The sequence below is a fragment of the Chaetodon auriga genome, chromosome 11 (assembly GCF_051107435.1).
Source record: "Chaetodon auriga isolate fChaAug3 chromosome 11, fChaAug3.hap1, whole genome shotgun sequence".
Classification (NCBI taxonomy): Eukaryota; Metazoa; Chordata; class Actinopteri; order Chaetodontiformes; family Chaetodontidae; genus Chaetodon; species Chaetodon auriga.
This window is the reverse complement of record NC_135084.1, coordinates 21,273,001-21,298,407: the sequence shown is the minus strand read 5'-3', so window position 1 is coordinate 21,298,407 and position 25,407 is coordinate 21,273,001. Positions and strand designations below refer to the sequence as shown.

At 43.2% G+C, this 25,407-nt stretch overlaps 1 protein-coding gene across 2 annotated transcripts; it reads left to right on the top strand.

The window, feature by feature from the left end:
- Positions 1 to 935: 935 nt before the first annotated feature.
- pank1a (pantothenate kinase 1a) lies at positions 936 to 24,820 on the top strand. 2 transcript variants are annotated; one of them, XM_076742983.1, is made up of 8 exons: positions 936 to 1,877; positions 12,591 to 12,737; positions 13,051 to 13,256; positions 13,889 to 14,142; positions 15,447 to 15,623; positions 16,382 to 16,505; positions 18,605 to 18,730; positions 18,892 to 24,820. In XM_076742983.1, the coding sequence occupies exons 1-8, from the start codon at positions 1,598 to 1,600 to the stop codon at positions 18,949 to 18,951; spliced, it is 1,374 nt and encodes a 457-aa protein (XP_076599098.1). In that variant the 5' UTR covers positions 936 to 1,597; the 3' UTR covers positions 18,952 to 24,820. The 2 variants fall into 2 exon arrangements, with proteins under 2 accessions (XP_076599098.1, XP_076599099.1); XM_076742984.1 differs by lacking the exon at positions 936 to 1,877 and adding an exon at positions 2,547 to 2,676 and having other exon boundaries at positions 18,892 to 19,090.
- The last annotated feature ends 587 nt before the right edge of the window (positions 24,821 to 25,407 follow it).

Here is a 25,407-nt window from a genome sequence, read left to right as displayed (position 1 = left end):
GGGGGCTTGCAGGGGGGTCATGAGGTGGTAGAGGGGGTGTTGGTGTCAGTGGGAGGGTGGTGGTGGTTGGAGGGGGGCTGCTGGTGGACAGACTCCAGCAGGGTAACAGCTCTGGGGAAGAAGCTGTTCCTGTGCCTGCTGGTGCGGGAACGGAGGGTCCTGAGCCTCCGTCCAGATGGTACGGGAGCAAACAGTCCATGGCTGGGTACAGTGTATTTTTACTTTATATCATCTTTTTAATCTTGATGATATGTGTCATGGTATTTTTTTTTTTTTTTTTTCAACTGCAAATGAGTTGTTGGTTCTTAGTTGTGATGGTTTTTTGCAGACTTGGTTGGTTTTTAAACTTTAGATAACTGCATTACAGTTTGCACATTTACAAGTCTTTGAAAGTCCTTCATTATCTCTGTTTTATGAATTGCAGCAACAACTATAGTCTTAACCTAAAGGATCTATAGCTTTAAATATCTATACAACATTTAAAAAGGGACATTTAAATCAGAGAGAAAGAAGCATGTCTTGTAGTGTTGTTGGTTCTAGTGATTGTTCTCCTTTATCAAGATGAGATTGTTGTTGCTCGACCTTTGTATCTTGACTGAACTGTGCTTGCTATTCAATGCTCTGCTTGATATCAGGTTTCTCTTGAATAAATATGCCGGATCCCTTCAATAATCAACCTTAATCTTAATGTAACTACACTTAAATAAATAGAGCTATTTCTTTCTCATTACATTTAATTTCAATTTCTTTTAAAGTCATACTGTGGTTAAGATCTCTGAGGGGAGCCATCCCAGGTGACACACAAATCAACCAGGACAGTTTAAAATGCTCTGCAGCGTAACAAAAGACTTGTTATCAGATGTCATGGAAAGATGTTTCTATATATGGCTGTGCCTTTGCACGCAACTACTGACATATTGACTGTCAGCATCATCACGCGTGGAGAGGACTGCGGGGAGTGAGGATGACAGCGAACAGCGACTTTTAGAAAGAAAGCCCCCGCAGCTGCACACTGGTGCCGTGTGTGTTCAGACTTTGTTTAATATTTCAGCTGGGAGCAACCGCGGTGCATTGCTGTAGTGCAGGCGACACGGGCGAGTATTTTCTTGCATTTCTTTGTGATGAAGTGTAGAATTACAGTGTAATTGTACTGCGGAGAGAAAACCGGTCGGAGGAGGTGAACGGGTTCGGGCCTCGGCTGCAAGAGCTGGTGTGACGTAGCCGTCCACCAACACACACACACCGGCTGCTGCCGCTGCGCCTGCCAGGATCTCAATGTGGGGAAATGACCGCGAGTGACCTCAAACGAAATACTGTATTTTAGCGCCTGCTCGTATTGCTATTTTAGACTACATTAAAGGAAAAAATACGTCTAATTTTACCTTGATATTCTAAGGTAAAATAGGCGAAATTGCGGAAAAGGATACGGTCTTTAGCTTGTCGCGCGACTGTCCTACTAGCTTGCAGGCAGCGGGGCTAACATTAGCTAGCTTAGCTAAAGTAGCCGGGTTTTTCGTTGCTAGCGGGAGAGTTTTCACAGTCTTTTTTCTCCTGCAGATGCTAAGCTAAGCTAGGCTAGGCTAGGCTAGCTGCTCCCATGGATAAAGCCAAGTCAATGATAGACAAGAAAGGAGCGTCGGGACCCTTTCATATCAACAACGGGCAGAGTCAGAGGGGCTTTCATGGCCACGTCGCGGTGGCCGCAAACGGCAGCTGTTGCAGCGGCAATGCATTCGGCTCGGGCTCCGGACCCAACAGCAGCACGTTTGAGACCATGCATCATCTTCACCGCGGAGACGACGAGGAGTGCAACGGATCTCCGGCCAAGAGGTGCAGGCTACGGAGGAGGACGGAGTCGGTGAGACGGAGCAGACCCCGTAAGTGTCAACCAGCTTGGGGAAAACCAAGTTTGAGAGCTACTATTTTTACGCTGTTCACATTGTGTCACATGATTTTTTTCCCCCAACGGTTGTCGCGGCGTTATGTAGGTTGTGTGACAGTACATCGGTTGACTGCTGACCTCCGCGATGCAACACCGACCAGCCGGGATTTACACAACCGTGCCGTGTTGCAATGAGACAGCAGCTACCTCTGACAACCCGCGTGTACTCCCATTTCACTCTTTTTAGTAACTGCTTTTACAGTTTCGTGGTTAATGTGTGTTTCATATCACAAGAGTCCCTTCCTCTTTCTGATTAGATTAGGTGGTTAGTGTCTCTGGCAGATCTGTCCAATCTTCCAGCCTACCGTCGTCAGGGAGACCCCCTCTTGTTTGTATGAACCCTCAGGTTGCATTTGGTGCACTGTGATTGGTCAGTTTCCGGTGGTGAAAAAGCTCCTGATAAGTGGGCTTGGCTTGCCTCAGCCAATCAGCACACGACTCTTGTCTTCAGGAGGCAGAGGGAATGGGTCGGAACCCCGCCCCCTTATTTATCGAGTATTTCGGACGATGTGAGTAAAGATCATCCAGGAAAACTTTGCAGTTTTAGCGCAGAATGTAGAAAAGTGCCGTTTTCTCCGCAGTGTGAAGTCTGACTGACTGAGGCCTCGTTAGCTTTCCTTCCACAAGCTTGTTAAATATATTTTTCTCTTAATATATATCTTTTGCTTGTTTCTGGTGCACCTGTGAGCTGATATTTTGCCTCACTATGAAGCTTATAAGTGAAAAGAAACCTGGTAAGTATGAGTTCTTTTTTTTTCTTTAAGTCTCACCTTTGAAATTAATATCAGGCTGGGAAAACAAATCATTCAAGATTAGTATTTCAGTCAGAGAATGCTGCACATTTGAAACATAATAAAAAGTGTTAAAATGTTTACAGTCATGTGGTTGCAGCAATATGTTTGGCTGTTCATGGCAGGGAATTTCAGTGTAAATTCACCTTACTGCTCCTTTTTGGGGTGATTGGGTCATAGTTAGGAATTTGTTATGGCTGAGTGTTGCTGTCATGGTAAAAGTTGTTTTCAGTCTTGGAAATTTGTGCAGAGACCAGCTGCAAGTTTAGGGGCCTTGTTGGTAAGTCATTTAGTCAACATTCCTTACATCTATCAGTAATTGTGTTAGGGAGAGGCAGAGAGAGAGGACAGAGACAGAGATGGGAGAGACAGAGGGGAAAAAGGGTGGAGACATCACTTCTAGTTTCTGCTTCCAGGTAAAATTTTACACTGTCACCTGTGAGAAACCTGTATAATGCAGCATTAATAAGAAGCAGAGCTGGCCTATAGTTCAATATTACCTTTTACTGTCTCTCCATATGATCTTGTAATGACGGTTGTTAATCACTGTCATGTGAAAATAAATAACATCTTAAGTTTCTACCTAAATCTCTGACCGTACGAGACCCTAGATTCATGAGAGTGGACATACAGTATTTCTGAAAACCATAACGTTTTATCTGGAAAACTAAGAAATCAGTTGGCACAATGTGACAGGCATCACTTCAGCTTTTTCCTGTGAGAACATGGATGTTTAAGTAAATGTAGTAATTTTGTGGGAATGTTGTATTTACTGCTGTACAGTATCAGCCATACTGTATAGCAGTAAGTGCATACAGTATCAGCCATAGCCAGCAGCACTTTACTGGTTCGAGGTGCAGTTATTCATTTATTATGCAGCTCCAACTGCAAAGTTTTTGAATATTTATTGCATTTTTAAGGAGTCTCATCTTCAGGGTACTCCTTTTCTAATTTGTCTGACTTTGTTCATACCCAGCATACACTCCAACAGGTTATACCTGTGTTTTTCTTGCTGTCTTAACTTTATTAAATACGTTGACTGGCACACAAGTTCTGTGTTCCAGTAATGTCATTTCACATGTACTCTTGTTCAAGCACCATACAGTACCATTTTCCCTGTTTTCTTGATTTATGGGTCCACAGATCTCACCCTGTAAAAGGTTTGCAACCTGTCAAGTATCGCAGAACATTAAATTCTGCAGTTTGCAGTGGAAATGCAGTCACTGTCACCTTAAGCAGTGGTTATCTCCTTTCACTTGAATATGAATGCTGAGTAGTTTTGCTATCAGTGGTTTATTCTTCGAAGAATAAATATCCAACACAAGAAGATAAAACAGAATCAGCATGTACTTAAATGTACAAGAACTTCTTTTGGAAATAAAGACATGTTGTCAGTTTATTAGACACATCACTGCAGATGTCTCACAGTGTGTACTCCAGAGTCTGTGAGTGCACTGAAGTGTTGGACTGTGAAGCTTTGGTGTCCGATTCTATTCAGAATCGCTTCTTGATTCAAGGCGACTCTCGATTAAAAACTGATTCTCGATTGAATGAATAGAAAAGGAGGCACTGTGTATGTGGCGTGATGCGGTCTGTGCTGAGATGTGGTGATGTTGCATTGAACAGACAGCACAGATTCTCTGCTGGGGTTTGCTGTGATGCTCAGTAGCCTGAGAAAGAGAGGCCCTGCTCTAGAATTGGCCCAGATTACATAATTAAGGGAACATTTCATCAGGAAACCTTGAAATGTCCAGTCAGAGCTCCTCTGCTTTATGGCTGAGTTATCCTTGGATGGAGGCCAGCCGTCCTGATAAACCCGGATAACCCTCTAAGCTTTTCCCCACCGAGGGCCGACCCTGGAATGTATTCCCCTCGGGGATGTGATTTTTCACTTTTGTCCTCAGATTTTTTGTAGGATCGGGGTTACTTTTGGGTAACACTGCCTGTAGTACCCCTTATTTACACCAGAAGCAACTGAACAGCAAATGTCATTGACTATCTCGTGGAACAGAATTGCATTTATTTCAACCAACAGGCTGATTCTCCAGCTCCATCACGTGTTTGTTTTTTTTTTTAATTGAAAATGCTAACTTTTCATTTAAAACCTCTAATGAGATTTTTCCACCCGTTTTCATACAAATATTTTTACCAGACAATAAATACTTTTCATGTTCAACCCCCAACGAGGTAGAAATTGTATGAGGTCGTTTGGGGAAATGTGCAGTGTGTCACTGCAGAGCAAACAATGTGATTATAGAGAGAATGAAGATGTACCAGTAATTATAATAATCCGAGATTTGGTTGTAGACAAAGTCATACTGCATGTGCTGCTAAGGGTGTGGTGAATACTGGGCAGAATAGGTGGGTGGGTAACGAAATTGAGCTTTACAGCAACAATAACAGTGGCTGAAGGTGGAGGAAACTTGATTTTACTCCACCTTCTTCACATACACTCTGCCTGTTTTTTGTGTGCTGAACAGGTGCTATAGGCCACTGCTTGTGTGTCCATGTGTCAGGGAGACACATGGCTTTGAAGGAGGCGCATTGCACCATCACATCTGCTGTGTGGGGTCACCTTAAAATAAAACAGAAAGCTCGGCACTATTGGTAGGCTATATTATTATCAGTGTATAGTGTTTAGAGGGGTTGCACCTACAGAGGTGCTCACAGCAAAAATCCATTTGATGAAGAAGAAGCACAGCACAGAAGCACAATTCAGACAACTGCACTGTTTTACGTACAGTATTAGCAGCACTAATGTGTTTTATTTGCAAGGCCAATGGTTGTTTTTGCCAAAGCTTTTCAAAAAACCTAAATGTGAGGAATAGTCAGAAAATACACAGCCTGTAATGTTTGGTCTCAGTTTTGGAGAAATTTTGGCTTCAGCTCTATTGTTTTGACTGAATTTCACATTTTGTCACAGATAGCAGGATGTTTTGATGAAGGAAGACGGGAAAAGGCAAACTTTACCTGGAATCTCTGTGGGGAGAGATTTCATAGTAATCAGTGTTGAGACTAGGCGTTGGTTGCTGATGCAAAGTAGTTTTTGGGGGGTGGGGTACGTTTGAAAATGAAAATAGGGTCTACAGTCCAGTCCAGCTATTGAGACTCACAGAGAAGCTGAAGCCCTGGGTGGTGTGTTAACTATGGGTGTAAATGTAGTAAAAGAGTAACTCCCATAAAAAGGTACAGGTTTGTCAAAAAGGCCACAGGTCGAGTCAATGTTCGACCGCTGTCTGCAGAGGGACTGTGGACCGGCTGACAAGGGTTCACCAGGGTTTAGGTAATTGGGGTGGGGGGTGGGGGGCGGGTGCGTAAATCAAGACGAGGGGAATTGTTCAATCATGGCACACCCGAAAACCAACCGAAACTCCTTCTTCTATCTGAAACTGTGCACAAGACCGAGCTTCATGAAGAGAAAGCCTTTATTACCTGTAGTTGGTAAACCTAGTAGTGCTAGTAGCTGCTTTACTGAGGCTAGCAGCAGGTGTTAATGTGTTTGTTACTGCAGTCGTATTGCAGTGTGGTAGAAGTAGTGGTTGCAGTGGCAGCAAAATATGTAGTCAATGAAGTATTTGTACCAAGAGCATGACAAAAAAAGTAGTAGTAGTAGTATAAGGCTTCAACTTATTCACAGTTAATATGCTGATTATTTTGTTGATTAATCGTCTATAAAATGTCAGATAACAGTGAGAAATGTCCTAAAACCCACCTTGACATCTTGAAATTGATTGTTTTATCCAAACGACGGGCCAAAACAAAAAGCCATTTCATATAAAACTGAAACAATTAGTCAATGAATCAATTAATCGGTCAACAGAGAATGAATCAGCAACTAGTTTGATAATAATCAGTCATTAATTCTCTTGCCAAATATCTTTGGAATTTGGACGGCTGGTTGGCAAAAAACAGGCAATTTGGTGACGTCACCTTGGGCTTTAGGGAACTGTGATGTCCAGCAGATACTCACACTGGGGAGCCTGGAACAAGGGAATAATTGACATTTCTGCTTTACTTGTTGGTTCATCGTCTGTCAGTTGTCTGTTGCAGTAACTGTAGTACCAAAGGATGTAATTGTAAAAGCAGTATCAGTGGAGATAGTGATAGCTATAGTCCTGTCAGTAGCACTAGTTGTTGTATTAGGGCTGTCATAATAATCAGAATCAATATTTGTTAGTTAATGGAGAAATTACTGGATAATAATGAGGAAGCAGTGAATCGGTGATAAGAATAACGCAGGACAAAACATCCTGTTGCGTTCTGCTCAGTAATGGGTGTGAATTATTGAACCCACTGTATACACACGTGTTCGCTGCCCGCTGCTGTGTTTTCTTGTCTTATCACACTATCATGCTCTGCAAGAGTTGTTCTTGGCCTACCCAAGACTCTCTGTGAAACCTGAGATTAAAGGTCAAGCAATAGGAAATTCACTAGAAACGGTTGCGGCCGATCATTTTTGAGGTCACATCACAAGTCTAAGCAGTAGGCATGCTGGGTAAAAAAATACATTTGTGAGGCCCTTTAGACTTTGTAATTCAAGCCAGACTGTACACGCACATATACTGTAAATATCACGAGGGGAGTGCAAGGTAGAGGTGTGTTAGGGCAAAGACCTTTCACCTACATGGACACAAATCACTCCTCACCCCCCGGCCGCGCTCGTTGTCACACTGAACTTTGGCTGGACGCAGTGTGCCTGTGATGTATGTGTGTGTTTGTTTTAAATAGAAACCCAGGATAAGTGGGTACATATGAGGACTATAGGCCACATGCAGGAAAGGTGGAAATTCATTTAAAGTTTAAAGGTTGAGCAACCTGTTTGTCAGCATTTTCCCGGCAATGCTTTACTTCTCTGAGCAGCAGCACCTGACGGCTACACGGGATTTAAATGCCTCGGTCGAGGAAATGTTCGAGGAACTGCTGAACGGCTGCTTCATTACAGTTCCTGGATGTCTGTGGAAGATGTAAGAGTAAATTTAGCCGCAGGGCTCCAGTGAGTGAATGACAGAAAGAATGTAGGCCGGGACATTGTATTCCCATGATGTCTTTTCAGCCGGTGCCACCATGTTTCTTGACATCACTGATAGCCAGGTCACAGGGAAGCTGTGACGTTTCCGCTGGCATCATGTGTCAGCTTTGTTGGCAGTATTTGTTGTTTTTCCGCTGCACAAGGCAAATGATCACGGGAGGAAAGCAGTCAGTAAATAAGTCTGATGAAAAGGATGATGACCCGCGGTTCAGATATCGGCTCAGAAGTAAGAGTCGCTGTTGTTCTACAGGACTCAGATATGCAGCTTACATAAAGTCAGCTGCTGTCGTTTTAATTCTGTAAAACTTGTTTCCGGTATTTTTACCTTTATCAGTGCGTGTCCCCAATTTAAATAATACCTGTTCCTCACAATTCAGCCACGGCAAAGAGAAATACAGAATAATGTGAATGTTGCACGGCCTTAAAAGGATGAGAGAAACCTCCTCACAGCAGTCTGCCTGTATGAACGAGTTTACTCTCATTTGTTATCTGAAACTACAAGCTCTCTTTGATGCTATAAGGAAACGTTCAGGCTGTAAATTAACGTGCTAAGCACATCTCTGCTGGGAAAACGTCCTTGTTCAGGAAGTGGAAACTCAGCACCACGACCGTGGACCTGAAGGTTGAACGTTTTCAACATATTTTACACTGAATGCTTTGGTCCAACTTTAAGTAACCAAAATAACACCAAAGCACTCAAAGGAAGCATTTTTCTCCTCATGTTCAGTTAATTATACAGACACATAATTTGCTGATGGGAGAGGATTAACTTATTTTTGTCTTTTTGGGGTGCCTCATGGTGGCCTTTTTTTGTTTTTTCCTCTTGTGTTCTGTGTTAAATCCCTTGTAATAATGACTGTAAAGCACAAGAAATGGGTCCATGTGACATAAATGTCATCATCTGTCCATTTCCCCGCCTCCCACAGTTTGTGACAGTGAACACTGATCATCACAGAGACACATGTGACTTTCTGATTGACATTTTTAAAGCTCTTACGCTAAAGCGTTCATCTTCAGGGCTTTAAAAGTTAGCTGCTTGTAAGGATTGGGGTAAAGGTCAAAAGATTTCCACATCGATAGGAAACTATACTCATCAAGGAACCTAAGGTTGTCATTGCGCTTGTGCAACATCCTCTGCCATTTTTAGGTTCAGTGAGGTTTCTTGTTGTAGTGTGACATTTCAGTTTGTGCATAAAGGTAAATATTGTAATGTTTTTGAGTTGCATTGCCCACAGTAAATACAACTTGAGGATTTTCCTCTATGACAACATTAAATTTGAGGAAGGGGAACAGAAAACATGCAGTTTCTTGGCACATATGAGTATAAAAGGTTCACCTTTAGGTCAAAGCATTAGCATTAATGCGAAATACTGCCTCCCAGCAACTCAAAATGTCAGTATGATACTTATTTCAGACAACAAACCCTGATTTGTGCTATTGTGATCTTGTCAAAATAGAGAAAGTTTGATGTTTTGTTTCACTCCGATCACATCGTGCTTGTTGTGAATGTGGTTTTGACTCGGCCTGTGGAGGCAGACACCGCCGTGCACCTCTGACGGTGCTGCTTTTGCTTGCACTGATACTTTTCATTATATCAGAGGAGGAAATCATGTTTTTGTTTGCAGCATTTCGCTGTTCGCCTCAGCCTCGCTGCTTGTTATGAAATATTACTTCTTGTGGCTTAAAGGGCGAAGCAGCTGACCTCAATAAGAAATTCTGTTGCGGGAAACGAGTGCATATTGCACAAGTTTTCCCTCATTTATATGCATTTTAATGAAACACAAAGAGAGAAAAAGAAAAATCCCTGTTGGTCCAGTTGTTAAGCATCGAAAACAATCCAGAGCAGTTTATCTGACATGTTTTTGGCTGAGGGATCTCTGCAAAATCTATACTTCTAAGTTCATGTTTACAGACATCAGAGCAGGTCAGTAGGTGAGAGGGGACGGGGAAAAAAAAGTAAACCAAACAGTAAAGCAGGTGATAGGTGACTTCTGCTGAAAGTAACCCAACACCAGGCGCTGCAGCAGGTGTAGAGGTATTAGTTGTAGCAGCAGCAGCAGCAGCAGCAGCGGGTAACAGTAGCAGCAGCTAACGGTGCTAGCAGTCATACAGTTGGTTTCAGAGTGTAACACCACCGCAGACTGTGACACAGTTTCAACAAAGGCTGAGCATAATGAGGTGCTACTTCACGCAGGGACAGTGTATTAGGGTTTATATGTTGTCAGATGTAAACTTTAAAGAGCAGCGCAGTTGGTGTCACGTGAACTGAAAGACAAGATGCTGGCACGTGTTCACTGTGCTAACTCACTACAAACAGTGTCATATCAGCCATGATATGATTCATAATAAACACTAGATTGAGGGTTGTTCAGGTTCAGCCAAGCACTTTGTAACTCGCTGCTCGCACAGTCCACCACCGTCTGTCCCCATGACTGTTAGCAAAAAGGACATATTTTTTGTTCTAGCCTACTCCTATTTGGAGAGCAGAGACCGGTAAGACTGCGTACGCTGACATTGCTGACACCACGAGAGGCTAATAAAGGCATAAAAAAATGCGTTTCACCCTCAAAATGAAATCTCAAACTCGAATTTGATGGCTGTAATCTCAGAGTGGACATTGTCTCCATAATCCAGACAAAATCAGTCTGTTACGTAACAGCCTGTTGTGAAACGGTCACATCTCCTGATCATCATGTCAGTGCCGTGGGTACATCCCAAAGCGAGGTGTTTCACTGCTGTGGCTGCAGGGAGACACGTGGCTGTGTTTTTTTTTAACAAACGTTACCAACGCCTCGTCTTATTACTGTGAAATTACACTTAGAGCTGGACGGCTGCATGAGTTAGACACCTAACCAGATATTCAGTGAACCAAAGTTCAGTCTAAAGTCCAGAATCTTCTGTAATTATTACAAACATATAAACAAGGTTGTTTATGCTGAATATGGTTTGCAGTCTGTCCGTTGCGCGGTGGGCTCGCCGTCATCACGCGCTAAACATTTAGATTCAACGCATTCTTCTGCTACCGCGTTCCACAACACAGAACATGTTTCAGGGAACGTGTGTTGTCTTGAGGAGTTTCACAGGTTTAAACTGATTGTCTGTGTTGTGAGACAAATGTAAAGCGTTAATGTTTCAGAGGCTGAGCTTTAATTTGACCGTCAGTAACCTCAATGTCTCACCGTGACAAGCCAAGAGCACACAGTCCTCAAACCAGATCTTTGGTATTTGTTGAACCGCTAATGCAAAGAGACGTCAATCAATACAGGTGGCCTCTAAAAATAGCCTCAGCTAAGTAAAATACACGTGATGGGGGGGTTGTTTGGATTGTTACTGATGTGATTTCACATCCTCACCTTGTATTTCACATGTTTTGTGTCTGTCTTTCGACATTTTTCAGCCATTTTGGAAGCAGTTTCTCACGTTGAGTTGGGATCTCTCGTGTCTGTTTTTGTTGATCCACATCAAGTCGAGACTTTAATACAATCAAGGCGACTGTTTCTCTACACCGTTGCATTTTTATACCACCATCCTGAAATGGATGCATTTATTTAGTTTTTCTTTTATTCTGGCAACAAATTGCTCAGTTATATTATCATCAGGGCTGCAACTAGTGATTCCTTTCTCTATTGATTAATCTGCAGATCACATTCTTGATTAAAGGCAACAAAACAGAAAAAATGTCAATCACATTTTCTCAGAGGTGAAGATGATGTCTACCAAAACTAAAAAAATGTTCATTTTACAACAATGTAAGACAGAGAAAAGCAGCAAAGCATCACAGTAGAAGAGCAACTAGTGGGCGATTGTCATTTTTGTATTAATGGATTGTCGAAATAGTTGCAGATGAATTATGTCGTTGATTAATCAACTGATCGTTTCAGCTGTAATCTTACAAATAAAAGCCGACTGCGTTGAATCGGAGAGTAAAGGAAGGCTGGTGCAGTTGTTTTTCGGTGCATTAAAAACCTCTTGCGGTATCAGTTCTCTTCCGTCCATGCCAGTAAATCTTACCTGAATTGAATTAAATTGATCGAGAGACAAGAAGCAAGCAAAACGCGGGAGGAGGAGCCGGAGACAGACGAGTGATGGAGACGGTGCAGGCAGGGAGGTGGAGATGGAGGGAGACGGAGAAAGAAAGATGGACGAGAGCGTGGCTGAGAGGTGGAGAGGAGAAGCTAAGTGAAGAGAAAACAGGCGAGTGAGAGAGATGGAGAGGCGAGGAGACGATGGGGGGGGTCTGTTTCCATGGCGACACTGGCTCTTGTTGAGCTGTGGTGGTTTGTGTTTCCCCCCCAGCCGGTTGAGCAGGAAGATTTTTCTTTTTTTTTTTTTTTTGTACTGAACTCAATGTTCTTCCCGACCGACTATCCGACCTGCCTGTTTCCTCTCCAGCCTGTCTGTGCTGAGTTACCTGTTAACACCACCGTCAGACACACGAAGGACGCCGGGCTGGACCCATTCACATCAGACAGGTGTCACAGCTTGATCTCTGCCTGTCAGTGACGGCAGCAAATCATCACATTTGAGGGGCAGGAAACTGCAAATACTGGGCTGTTTTTGCTTGAATAATGATTGATCGGTCGTTCAAATGGTCGCTGTCAGTTTTCTGTCGATCAGTTAATGGGCTCATCGTTTCAGCTCTATCCCCGCTTCACTGCTGAGGTGAAGTGTCTGCTGCTCCCCTGGCTGAAGCAAAACGTCTGAAACATCTGTTTTTTGCAGCTCAAAAATGAGCTCTAATGGCATCAGTCACATCCTGTGTTTTGTCACTTTGTTCTGTCTTTAAAACCAAAGAAGTTAACCACAGTTTTCTCTTCCTCCCCCTCAGCCTTCCCCTGGTTTGGTATGGACATCGGAGGAACCTTGGTCAAGTTAGTGTACTTTGAGCCAGTCGACATTACTGCAGAGGAAGAACAAGAGGAAGTGGAAAACCTCAAGTCCATCCGCCGCTACCTCACCTCAAACGTGGCCTATGGTACGCCTACACACACACACACACACACACACACACACACACACAAGGTCACATCTATTAACGTGCGTGTATTGAAGGCAGAAAAAGTCAGGTCAAGGACACCTAACAAGAAGATACCAGGACAGATTCTACAGCGTGTGTCGCTCATGTATTGCATAAGGTTGAGGTGTTTGGTCCTTGACTGGAGGTTCAGGTGTTATGACACCAGATCATTCAGCTCTAAACGCCTCAAACTAAACAGCATCACAAAGAAAGTTGATCACACATCGGGTCGGAGTCCTTCTTTGTAAAAGTCGTTGCTCTTCTCACTCAGGTAAAACAGGCGTCCGTGACGTCCACCTGGAGCTGAGGAACCTGACCATGTGTGGGAGGACGGGGAACCTGCACTTCATCCGCTTCCCGACGCAGGCCATGCCCCGTTTCATCCAGATGGGCCACGACAAGAACTTCTCCAGCCTGCACACGACACTCTGCGCCACCGGAGGCGGCGCATACAAGTTTGAGAACGACTTCAGAACGGTGAGCAAACAGAAATGTCCGATTAGCATTAAAATGGCTCTCTCACTGTGAACTCTTGGTTACTGGTAGAGCCGCAACGATTGGTAAATTAATTTATTAGTTGATCAGTAAGTGGTAAAAAGGAAGGGACAAGAGCTGCTTTTCACTTTCCTGACCCAGGTTTACCCTGCCGGTCCAGGGCATTGAATCGCCGACCTTCCTCACTAGGCCATGTAAACAGTCATATTTACAGTGTCCAGGATTGAAGTTCGTACCTGTTATAATCTGATTGGAGCAGAGCATTTCTGTCTCCATGTCTTCGCAGCCATCCATACATGTCTTGAGCATTTCTTCATGTTGCTGCATTTGATATCTCAGTGCCTGTTACCTGAGTTCATTGACCCTTTCTGCACTGCAGCAGGATCAATGAGCTCTCTCTGGGCACTGCAGCATAAGCTGAGCTGAACAAAAACCTCATGCACACTCGACTCTTAAAACGCTTTGAAAACCAGAAAACTGACAAAACGATGCCTCCAAGGAATGAAATAATCTTTTGCTTTAAGTCGTCTTGAACCATTAAAACCCCTTTGCTAGCGTTCAGCTCTGAAACAGTGTCCTGTCAGCGCTTCAACCCTCCTCCGTTTGTGCCGCAGATGGCCGACCTGGAGCTGCTGAAGCTCGACGAGCTGGACTGCCTGATCCGCGGCCTGCTGTACGTCGACCGGGTGGGCTTCAATGGACACCCAGAGTGCTACTACTTCCAGAATCCATCAGACACCCAGAGCTGCGTGAAGAAGCCCTGCACCCTGGACAACCCCTTCCCCATGCTGCTGGTCAACATCGGCTCCGGGGTTTCCATACTGGCCGTGTACTCAGAGAACAACTACAAACGGGTGACTGGGACCAGGTGATGTTTGTATTCTCATCCTAAAACTGTTCCTACAACTGTTTCGAGTCGGTCTGTTGGTTCATAAAATCGTATTTAAGTTCCAGTTAAGTCAGATCAAGGTGTGTGGAGCCTTTTCACGTTTTTCACAGCGCTGTCAGTAGAGGACAGTGGAAGACTTGACTGTTGTCTTCCACTAAATCAGTGAGTTTTGAACTTGAAATTGCTTCACATGAATGAATCTATGCAAAAGGTGAAGGTGACTGATACTTATAGCTTGAGGCGATCCGCTTGATAACTTCGAGTCAGTCACTTGAATTCCAGCCATTCTTTATCTGTGATCACCTTGTGTACCTTAGTACTTGCGTAACAGTAGGACCAGATCGTGATTAGATAGCGAAGTGTTGAAAACAATCAGAAAACGCAGGCAAGAGCTATTTAACATTTACATTTTCTATGTTGTTTAACAGCTGAACAAACTCAGGATCTGTCACGAGTTCACACATTAAACAAGTCGATCCAACCGCGCTTCGGTCAGCGTGTGTGTGTGTTTGTGCACATATGTAGGTGTGTCTAAGGCTTCCATTTCAATCTGTCGCACGGCACCAGGAAGAGGAAAACGCACATAAACCAAGCTGAGATGGTGTGGGTGAGAGTAGTGAGGTGAAGTCCAGGTGTTAAGTGTCTGTTTCTAATCTTTCCTTCATAATAATAAGACGCCATGACAGAACAAAAGCCAAGCAGAGCGACAAGAAGCGGCAAAACATCAGGACAGTTTAACGGCAACAAAAACACCATTTGTTCATACGGCCGTGCAAGCGACACAAAGGAACGACGTAATGACCGCAGCCATCAATCGGCCTGTTTATTCCCCCTCGTTATCTCGTATTATCTTTATGGTTCGTTACATAATCATTCAACCTCTCTGTATTTTTGCTTCTTCCAGTCTAATCTAATCTGATATTAATGCTGAGCAGAGGAGGATGATTTTTATTATTTCAAAACATCCGTCCTCTGTTCACATGTTGAATTGCATCCGTTTCTTCTCCCTCGCCCGTTCACCCAGATCTTCTTGTATGTTTGCATCTTATTTTACGGCTGAAGCCTCACAGGTGACATTTTTATTGGTGGCTGCTTATAAAACTGATTATACAGGAACTTAAAGTTTTGCAGAGGTCAGAGGTTTGATTTTAGAGGACAGAAGCAGATCTTTCTCCATTTATTCCCTTCTTCACCATCTGCTCTTCTTCTTACGTTCTGTGTCCCCTTTCACCTCTCTATTATTATCTCCCTCACACTCTTTCTCTGCCATCTTCCTCTTTCAGTCTGGGAGGTGGTACATTTCTGGGCCTTTGCTGTCTGCTGACGGGCTGTGAGACGTTCGAGGAGGCGTTGGAAATGGCCAGCAAGGGCGACTCCACCAACGTGGACAAACTGGTGAAAGACATCTACGGAGGAGACTACGAGCGCTTTGGCCTGCAGGGCTCCGCTGTGGCATCCAGGTGAGTGCGATGAAGGCTGAAGGTCCACAGTGTCGCCACACTTCTTTCCAGCAAGGATCCTCTGAACGTTAAATGCGTTTTTAAGCATGTAGCATGTGATAATGAAGAATGACCTGTTAAAACTACAAAACTGTGTTGTAAATAGAGCACAGTGATGGAGACAGAGAGCAGAGCGACTCTTCTCCAGTCACTGCTCGGTGCTTTGGTGCCGCAAGTCCAATAAACTAGTTTCACTTCTTGCACCTGATGTGGTCGGGAGCCAATCAGGAGAGACGCTCGGCGGTGCGTTGGGATTTCATCTCTGATGCACATTTTTTATTTCTCCTGCTGCATCAGGGATGATGATCAGAAACACTGAAATGAATGAGCTCTGTATGATGGTGTGATTGATAGCGGGGCGCACACACACTGACTCACTGGCACACTCAGACGTTCACTCGCTAATCTGGGTTTAGCATGTAATACAGTAAACCTGTGTTCAAAGGTTGATCCATAAAGCAGGTGAAAAACAGATTTTATCACAGTTATAATCACTGTTGCTTGTTTTGGTGGTCCTTCATTGAAAAACACTCCACACACGCGCTGACAAACAGCCCCTGTTTACTGTTGTTCCCAAGGTTATTGTGACATTCGGAGCTGCTCCTGTTCTGTGCCTGTTTGGTTTGTCAAGAGTTCATCAAACTGGAATAATGCACGTGAGGGAAGTGTGTCTTTGTGGTCGTGTTGATGTGTGTGTTTGATGTGGTCTGTTTTCACAGCTTTGGTCACATGATGAGCAAAGAGAAGCGAGACAGCATCAGTAAGGAAGACCTGGCCAGAGCCACGCTGGTCACCATCACTAATAACATAGGATCCATAGCACGGATGTGTGCTGTGAACGAGGTACACACACACACACGCACACACACACACACACACACACACACACACACAGGTCATCCAACACACTATCCAACATATCAGCCACAACAGGCGTGTGCTTTATGTAATACTTGCACACAAACACATGAACCATTATAGTTCCAGTAGCTTATGTTGGTGTTGAAATACTCGTAAACACACACGTACGCGCCGTCCAGGATCTGCAGCTTTTCCAACCACTCAGCATGACTAACAACATGAAGTCAACCAAATTCATGCTCGTGAAACACACACACAGATGCACCTGCAAACACGCACTCACAATTTCTGTGTGTGCTTCATTTCTACGCAGGTTCGTTACTGGTTTATTGTCTGGGAGTAATCTGACAGATTAGAGGAGGAAATTAGCCTCGATCAGGCCTGTCAGGACAGACGGACTGATTACATAAGAGCTGTGCTGCTGCACAGTTTGAAGTTTAAACGTTTAAAATACACTGATTTTGTCACAGCCCCCCAAAAATCCCTAATTTTCCTCCCAGCTCACTGTTGCTGATGTTTTGAAACTCAGCCAGTTTCAAATAAACAACGGTGAACTTCCAGGCAATTTTTGGGATTGCAGGTGCAAATCGTCACCACAGTAAGATCAGCCAGTCAAAACAAACAGCTAAATATAGCACAATCTAATTGAATAACAGTTTCATGACTGACGTAGGTAGTAAATAGTACATAATAAATAGCAATAACGGAGGTAAAGCTGGATTTGAAAGTGTTTCAGCCAAACTGAGACTTGTTGTTTTGTGGAGTGAGGGATCAGCCTGGAGTCTTTCTGTGTGCTGTCAGCTTCTTTACAGTGTTGCCTTGTGGCATGGCGATCAAGCAGCATTGTACAGGGCTATCACTGCACACAGAGCTGCAGCGAGGACGTGGCGGTGTCCACCAGCCACAGGAGCTGAGGGCTGATGTTTTTGGAAGGAGTTCACCAGTTTTGATTTTAGTTATCGCTTATGTCGATGTGAGACCTGCTCTAAGGCCTTTAAACCTCCATCCAATCAGAGGTAGATTACCCAGTAATTGGATATCAATAAGCCCCACAGTTTCCCATCATATATCATATCAGAGCACTGGTCTGGCTTTAACACACACACACGTGTAAACACACAAATGCACACGTTGTTCTAAGTGCTCAGCCTTGGTTATCAAATTGCATAATTCAGTTTACAGCGTGAAGATAACGTCTGTCACAAACGATCTCTGTTCACCGCAGAAACGTGTTTATGGTTCTGGTCGTGGTGGTTTATCCATTCACAATCCTCCAAAATCCACCAACCACTGTGGTTGTTTCTTGTCATTTTTGGACTTTTTCCCAAAAATTACTCTAATAAATTCCACTGTCAAACATTTGGAGATGGTTTTTGTCCCACTGTGAACACCAAACTGAGGTGAAATATACAGAATTTGTGCATGTGAAGCTCCCGCTGTCACTGTCTACATCCTGCATGCCTTAAATATATTCAAGCAAATGATGTATTTCCATGATACAAGAAACATTTTCGCAGCGTCTAGCAGTTTTTGGAGCTTTGAAAGCTTTTCAGTTTTTGGCGTAAAACTGAATGTAATCCACATTTAGTTGATGTCTGATTAAGTCACTTTGGATGAAAGGAGTCAGCTAAGTAAATGTAATGTAGCAGGAGGTTGACTTGCTGGTAACCTCTTCACCAGCTCTCCAGCACCACCATGTGGTTTGGAACCGGTGTTGCAGTTTGACATAAAAAAGGAGTTTATCCATGAAGCACTTGTTAATTCATATATGTGTGTATAAGTAATTATTTTTATTTATTAATGTGCTCTTGGACAGGTTAAAACATCCCTAAAAAGTTGTACAAAGACACATTTGTAATGTCTGTTTCACAGACGGAGCAGTGAGCACCATCCTCTGGTGCGATGGGTGGAGTCTAAATGTGTTTCACGTTTTCTTTTTTTTTTTTTTTTTTTTTTCGTGAATGTTGCACCCCGGCCTTTCATATTTTCAAATAAGGATTTATGTTGTATTTGACGTAGTTGTCATGCACATAGTTGGGCTTGATTTCTCTTAATTTGCCTTTTGTCTCTCTTCATGTCAGAAAATCGAGCGTGTGGTGTTTGTTGGGAACTTCCTTCGTATCAACACAGTGTCCACAAAACTGCTAGCCTATGCCATGGACTTCTGGTCCAAAGGACAACTAAGAGCCCTGTTCCTGGAACACGAGGTGAGCATTGGACCAATAAACTCCAAGCTGCGGCCCTGCAGTCAGGCCTGTGGAGCACTCACACCTCCTGTGTCTAAAGCTTGAGCTTAATGCTGGACTACATGCACATGTGTAAAATGTGTGTGTGTGTGTGTGTGTGTGTGTGTGTGTGTTTGCACCAGGGTTACTTTGGAGCTGTGGGGGCGCTGATGGAGCTACTCAAGACTACAGAGGACCCGTGAGGGAAATCAAGCCGTGACATCATCAACCCCTCGACAAGACGATGTCGTCCACCCCTGAACGCTGTGATGTCATCAACTCTCGATGCTGTGACGTCATCACCTTTTGACGCTGCTGACAGGTCTCATCCACAGAGGCCGCTAAAGGAACACAAAGAGAGAGACACAGAAACTGAGAAAAGCCATTTTAATAATTTAACTCTTGTAAATAGCGATAACCTCTAACATTCATCTCCGAAATTCCCCAAACAGAGTCCCCCTATCATAGAGGTTTTAATATTGTGATCTTTAATTTATGGTTTCCTGTAATCACCTCTGTTGATTCCTGTGATCAGTGCTGTGTCAGGAAGCCCAGAGGATTTTAGTGTTTTTTGTTACTGTGTGTGTTTGTGTGAATAGCTACTGTAGCATTACGTCCTGGAGGCTTCGGCGCTCCGGGTGACTCTTTGTGCAACAGTTCTCAGAGAGGACACCTGCACAGAAATGCTCAAGAAAACTCCTTTTCTGCAACCACAGTGAGATCACTTGAGCGTCGACGCCTCCTCCCTTCATCTGTCAGGGTGCAGACGCGCCGGTGTCACCCAGCTCCAACTGCGGCTGGACAGCAGTTGCGGCTGAGGTTTAGGAGGCGTTTTGTCGCCTCGTTGTTGCACAAAAAGTTGCCCACCACGCTCCGGTCTTCTAAGGAGTGCACTGAAGCCAAATCCTGTCGAGATTCGTACGACACCTGCCTCCTTCAGCTCAGACAGGAAGCAGAAAAACGGTCTTTAATTCTCTCTGTTGCTCCAAGGCAACACGGCCTTTTGTTTGTGTCTCCTCCGTCTGCCTACGTGTAAACAACATTAACAGCACCATATTGCCAAGCATGCTGTGTTTAGTGAGTTTAGTGTTAGATGATGGGACCAAGACATTGTCTTCCAAGAATTAGGACTACAGCTACAGTTCAGTCTGGCTCTGTGACCTGTGTTTGTGGTCTGTGAGCTGCTCCAGGATCTCTGTGGGGAGTCTTTGTCTCTTTTTCTCCTGTCCCTCCCTGCCTGTCAGTGTCTAGCTCAAGGACACCTCAGCCGGGTGGAGGCCTGTTTTCTTCACCCTCTAGTTCCTCCGCCAGCCCGCTGCCTTGTTCGGATGTTGTGTGATATCACGAGGCGTTCAGGCTGAGCTAACGCAGGCTGAGATTGAATTTGCTCCATTTGAATCCGGGCAGAAAAAAGATGGACCAAGAGTGTAAAATACACTAATGCAAATTTGCTTGTGGCAGAGTCAGTTCTGCAGGTTAGACTGTTTTTACTGTCTAATGGTGCAGTTACTGTGCACAACATTTGGCCATTCGTTCTGCTGGGTAGGTGAAGCTTTATTCCCCCCACAGCGAGTAAAAACAGTCCAGCATCCTCCCCAACTACAACCCAGATGATCTCTTTTTATTTTTTTTACACCATTTCAGATATGTTGAGCTTTATTTCAGCCAACCATGAAAGCTGGGGTATGGAACATGTTCGGGCCCAGAACTGATCAGTCAGCCACACTTATGCAAACCAAGTTGTGACACAAGCACAAACAGCCTCAGACGTAGTTTGCATGCCTCCGTCTGTCTTCTCGGATGGAAAACCCTCTTACTTGCCTGAATTGCCTGTAATTCTACTCTGTCTTACTGCCACTTTTTAAAGGATTCTTACCTGGTCTGCAATAATTTGGGGAAGTTGGAATTGTAAATTACATGCACACCTCATCCCATAGGCAAGGTTTGCTTGTAATGTATTATGCATGTAGAGGCTTCATCATCAGTGATTACATCACTGCTGTTTTGCAGAAACATGGACCAGAAGTGTGCCCCCCCCCCCCCCCAGCCCGGACCGTTACAGCCTCTCATCTCTGTTTAATGTCGAAGCAGCTGAACTATGAAGCAGGACAGTTCAGTCTCCGCTGTCCACCGCGTCATAGACTCAGTCCAACCGTCTACATGCCTTTACTCTCCATCAGAGAAACTGTGCTCTTTCCCTTTGTGGAATCATTCTTTGTGTAATTCACCTCCGTCTCTCAGTTTTTGTATTTGTTGTAACGATACCTCCAAACCATCACTACCAACGTTTTTGGGTCGGTTAGTTTTCTGTTATTCTGAGCCTGATGTACAAGTGTTAGTTCAGCAGGGGGGATTTTCTTGACAGGAACTTGCAGTTTTTTAAATTTCACCTACAGTATAATAACAAGGGTAAAATCCTTATCAGCTAGTTGAATGTTAGCCAAGTATTACGAGCGTCGTATTGACAAAATCACATAATTGCAGCGATTCTTCACTACACTTTGACCCTGATGAATAACACGTGTGCTGCTATGCAGTTGTTTTTTTAACTTGATTTGTACAGAGTTGGTTTATAGGCCGCATAGTTTTTAGGAAGTTGTTGTTTTACGCTGATGCTTTTATCCACACTGACTCACACTAACATCTAAAGCTTTGCTGTGAAATTGAATGTGCACCATATGCAGCAATTGAATTATAGATTGAACAGAGTCAAAATAGATGAGGGTTCCTTTTAATGAACAATTCGTAACTCACCACATTTTTTAGAGCAGATCCTTGCATATTAAAGTTTAAAATGAGTATTTATCTGTTGAGGACACATGGAGTGTAAAAGACTTTATTAACTACCGATTGGCCGCACTGATCCAAATGTCAGCACTTATGCAAGTGTTAAAAGTAAAACTGTGGTGAAATACTGTGTGAGTAGTGTATCAGAGCATCCGTTACCCATGAAAACACTGAATGAGCAATGTGTTGGATCCTGGCCACTTTCAGGTATGACAACACAAATGCTCTTTTTCTTCTTCTTTTGCCTTCTTCCAACTCCTCTTTGGATGATAATCGTGGCCTCGACTCAGCTTTAAAATCAGGCTGATGTCGGTTATCTTACGCCGCCTGTCGTTTGTTGCCTTCACTGTGTGTTATCCCGGTCACGCCGTGTTTGTGTCCTTCAGCTTCCTGTGTGATTTAAGTTCTTACCCGCTGAACGTCACCACTGCGTTGTTGTCACGTTGTGCATGCAGTTTGTTTGTTTTTCGCCGTCGTACTGTAACAGATTCAGAGCGGTTAACATGCTGCTCGGCATTCACAGCTCACCTGCTGGTCTCAGCCGTGTCATAGCACAAAGACATTAACTTCACCACTGCAATGGTCTTTGTAATAAAATTTGAGAGTTTAGAAAGTCATAACGTGCTCTCAGTATCACAGATCATTATTGATGAGAACTGGAAATTTAGTTTCCCAGCCTTTCTTTTCATTGTTTTTGGGCGAGAGTTTGGTTTGGGAACATTTCAAAGTCATTTTTATAATCGTTATCCTGCTTGTTTTTTCTTTTTGTGGCCAGTAGTACATAATAATGTCAGTTAATGTGTTTTTCCCACGTGATTTGAAGATATTATTGTGTTGAATTTCTTTTCATGGTTTGATCGTTTTTGGTTGGCACAAAAGAACCAGTGTGATTGTTCCTAGAAATGTAAATTCCTGCTCTGTCAGCCTGAAAAAGCCTTTTTTCAATCGTGATTTGCAGCACTTACGAAAGTGTCTCGTTGCGAGTTGTACTTTTTAAACACATCTCATCGATGTGCTGCAGAGCCTGCAGGTGAACGCTTCAGTGGAGGGGACATTTCTTCACAGTTTTAACCTTCTGCAGTCTGCTGCTCATCATGTGGCTCAGTCTTTTGAAGCTGACACATTGGTCTCTACGTATTATAGATGACATGTGTTTGAAAGTTGTCAATTTCAGAGTGCATCTGTGTGTTTTCAGTGATTGTATAAGTACAAGTTATAACACCATTTTCACGCTCATCTAATCTAAAACTGTTCCAAGCAGACAAGTTACAGACATGAGTCCAAATACTTGGAGTGTTTTTGGACCTTACTAATGCAGCTTCAGTGTTTTTGACTCCAAAAACCAAATTAGTATCACTTGCTGGAACTGAAATTCTTCATATAAACTGTGTTTACCTTTCCGGCAACAACGCTCACGAGCCCCACCATTCAAAGCAGCGTCACATCTTCCCCCGTTGACATGCTTGTGAAGTTTCGTCCTTGTTGGAAGTGTTTCACGCACATTTACACAGATACAGTATGAATCGAGTCATTTAAGGAATTAGCTTTTAAGCAGTGATGAGTCAACAGTGTGGGTGTTTGTCTGCTTTGATAATAAGTCTGAGTTGTGATTTTAAAGCTTTGGGGTTTGAACCTCATTAACACCTTGTTTTGGGGTTCATTTCCCTCTGGGACCAGCTGAACTCAGATCAGTATGTATTTCTCTGTACTGTAAGGAACTTTGGCTTAAATCGCCCACCGAATAGCAAATGTTTTGTCATCCATAGTGATCTCTAACCAACAGGCTATGCAGTAACTCATCTTTGTCCCCTTCAGCACACTCACCTCTTCTCTAAAGCTACCAGAGCTGATTTGACTTGTGTGTAAAAGTTTTTCTTTTTAAATATGCAACCCTGTTAGGTTTCCCCTCTTATAGAAATCCTGTTTGAATCTTGACGGAGAGAGTTTCTCCCCTTGGAGTTTGTCCTACTGATTTAGTTGTTAACACTATGTAAGGTGGATGCTCGCAGCAGGATGTTTCAGGCCAGATTATACACCGAAGTGAGCGCACAATGCACGCTTTTTCAACCTGATCTGTGTGACCTGACCATGCTAAGTGTAGTCATGGACACATACAGTCTACAGTTATTACCCTCCATTCGTCCAAACTGTGCATCATGTCGGATGAATGACACACTCGGAAAGGACCTTGAACATGCTGAACCTCTATGGTGATGCTCGTTTTATCTTGAACTGTGTTAGCTTAAACGCCTTGTTGCTGTCAAACCTCGAGTGGGCACTAGTCAAAGTGAGATAATCCTCCTTGTGACCCACTGACCTTTTGCTCGGCTCAAGTTTTTAACCCCACTTTGCTAAACTTTTCAGGATTTCCTCAGAGGTTCTTAATCTGGTCAAACATCCTGTTGCGTGAACACATTCGGCCTTTTAACTCTTTTCTGGAATGCTTGACTGGCAGGACGGACCTTTTCACCCTTGTGTATTTGATTGTACAGAGATTTTGTAAATAATATTAATATGATATATTCTACACCAGCAATCTGTCTGTTGATCAAGTTGTTTCAACTGTTCAGGGTCAGGTTTCCCCAAACACGACTCGGCACGTCATTTCCAATCCCAGTGCAGACAGAAGACGCATCGAGACAAACCACTGTCCTCTGCAGCTTTATCACCTTTAGCAGAGCTGTGACCAATAGTGTTCACAAACACTTTTAGGAGTCTGTTTTAACCTACTCGTGGTGTATGAGTGATTAGATTTTCCTCATTAAGACTAGATTTTGAGAAGTTCTTACTGTAATTGTCTAAAATTTCTGGCATTCATTATAAGCCTACATGTGCTACATACACCAATCTGGTCTGTCTTTCTTTTTTACATTTACATCCATTTTTCTTTGATTTAAAAAAAACAAAACAAAACAGGCATGTCATACTTATTCTGAACATTGATTGAGAACTGAAAGTGAAATGTGTTACATTCAATTAGACCCTTAAACTGACATCACGAGTGTTTTCTGTCTGCTGGATTTCAGTGCTGGTTGTTCACATCGGCTCCTCTATGATCTGGATTTGGGTGCGAGAGTTTGGTGAAGCCAGTGCTGGTTGTTGGCATCAGTTCTGCTGCTGCTTTTAACTCTGGTTTGATAACAGAAAGAGTTAAAAAGAAAAAGAAAAAAAAAAAAAGGCAATTAAAGAAAAGCCGGCTCCCTGCCTTGTGCAATGCGTATGTGCTGAAGTGAAGAGATTTTTTTTTTTTTTTCTAAAAAGGAATTAAACTAAAACTGGATGATACGTGTGTTGTGGATGTTTCTTTACTCACCTGTATTAGTAATGAAAAGACAGAAGAAAACAGGCTATACTATAGCACTCATACAAGATTTAACATTTATCTCCTCAGAAAGACTACTATAATGTGTCTGCATATATAAAGTGCTATAACGCATTTAAGTCATTAAATTCATAATGGTGATGTAATCATGTGTAAGATTATAGTGCAATATAGCAGAGCAACACCTAAAGTGATATAAAATGTAAATGCTGAAATAAGAAGATACCACAAATTTGTACTAAAGCACAGCACTTGAGAAAAAGTCCGCTATGGAAACACAAAAGGCAGTAAACGGTTATTAGTAACACATTACATCAAAAGCTAGCTACCTAGCTGCTGCTAATTTTCATTAGCTAAGGTCCTTGTGTTAGCTTGGTGGGGTTTTATATTAGGCTATTAGCTAAATTTATATTAGACTCAGCTAGGGAGCAAGATTTTTGTTAGCCTCTGCTAGGTAGCTAGATTCATATTAGCCTCAGCTAGGTAGCTAGATTTATGTTAGCCTCAGCTAGGTAGCTAGATTTATATTAGCCTCAGCTAGGTAGCTAGA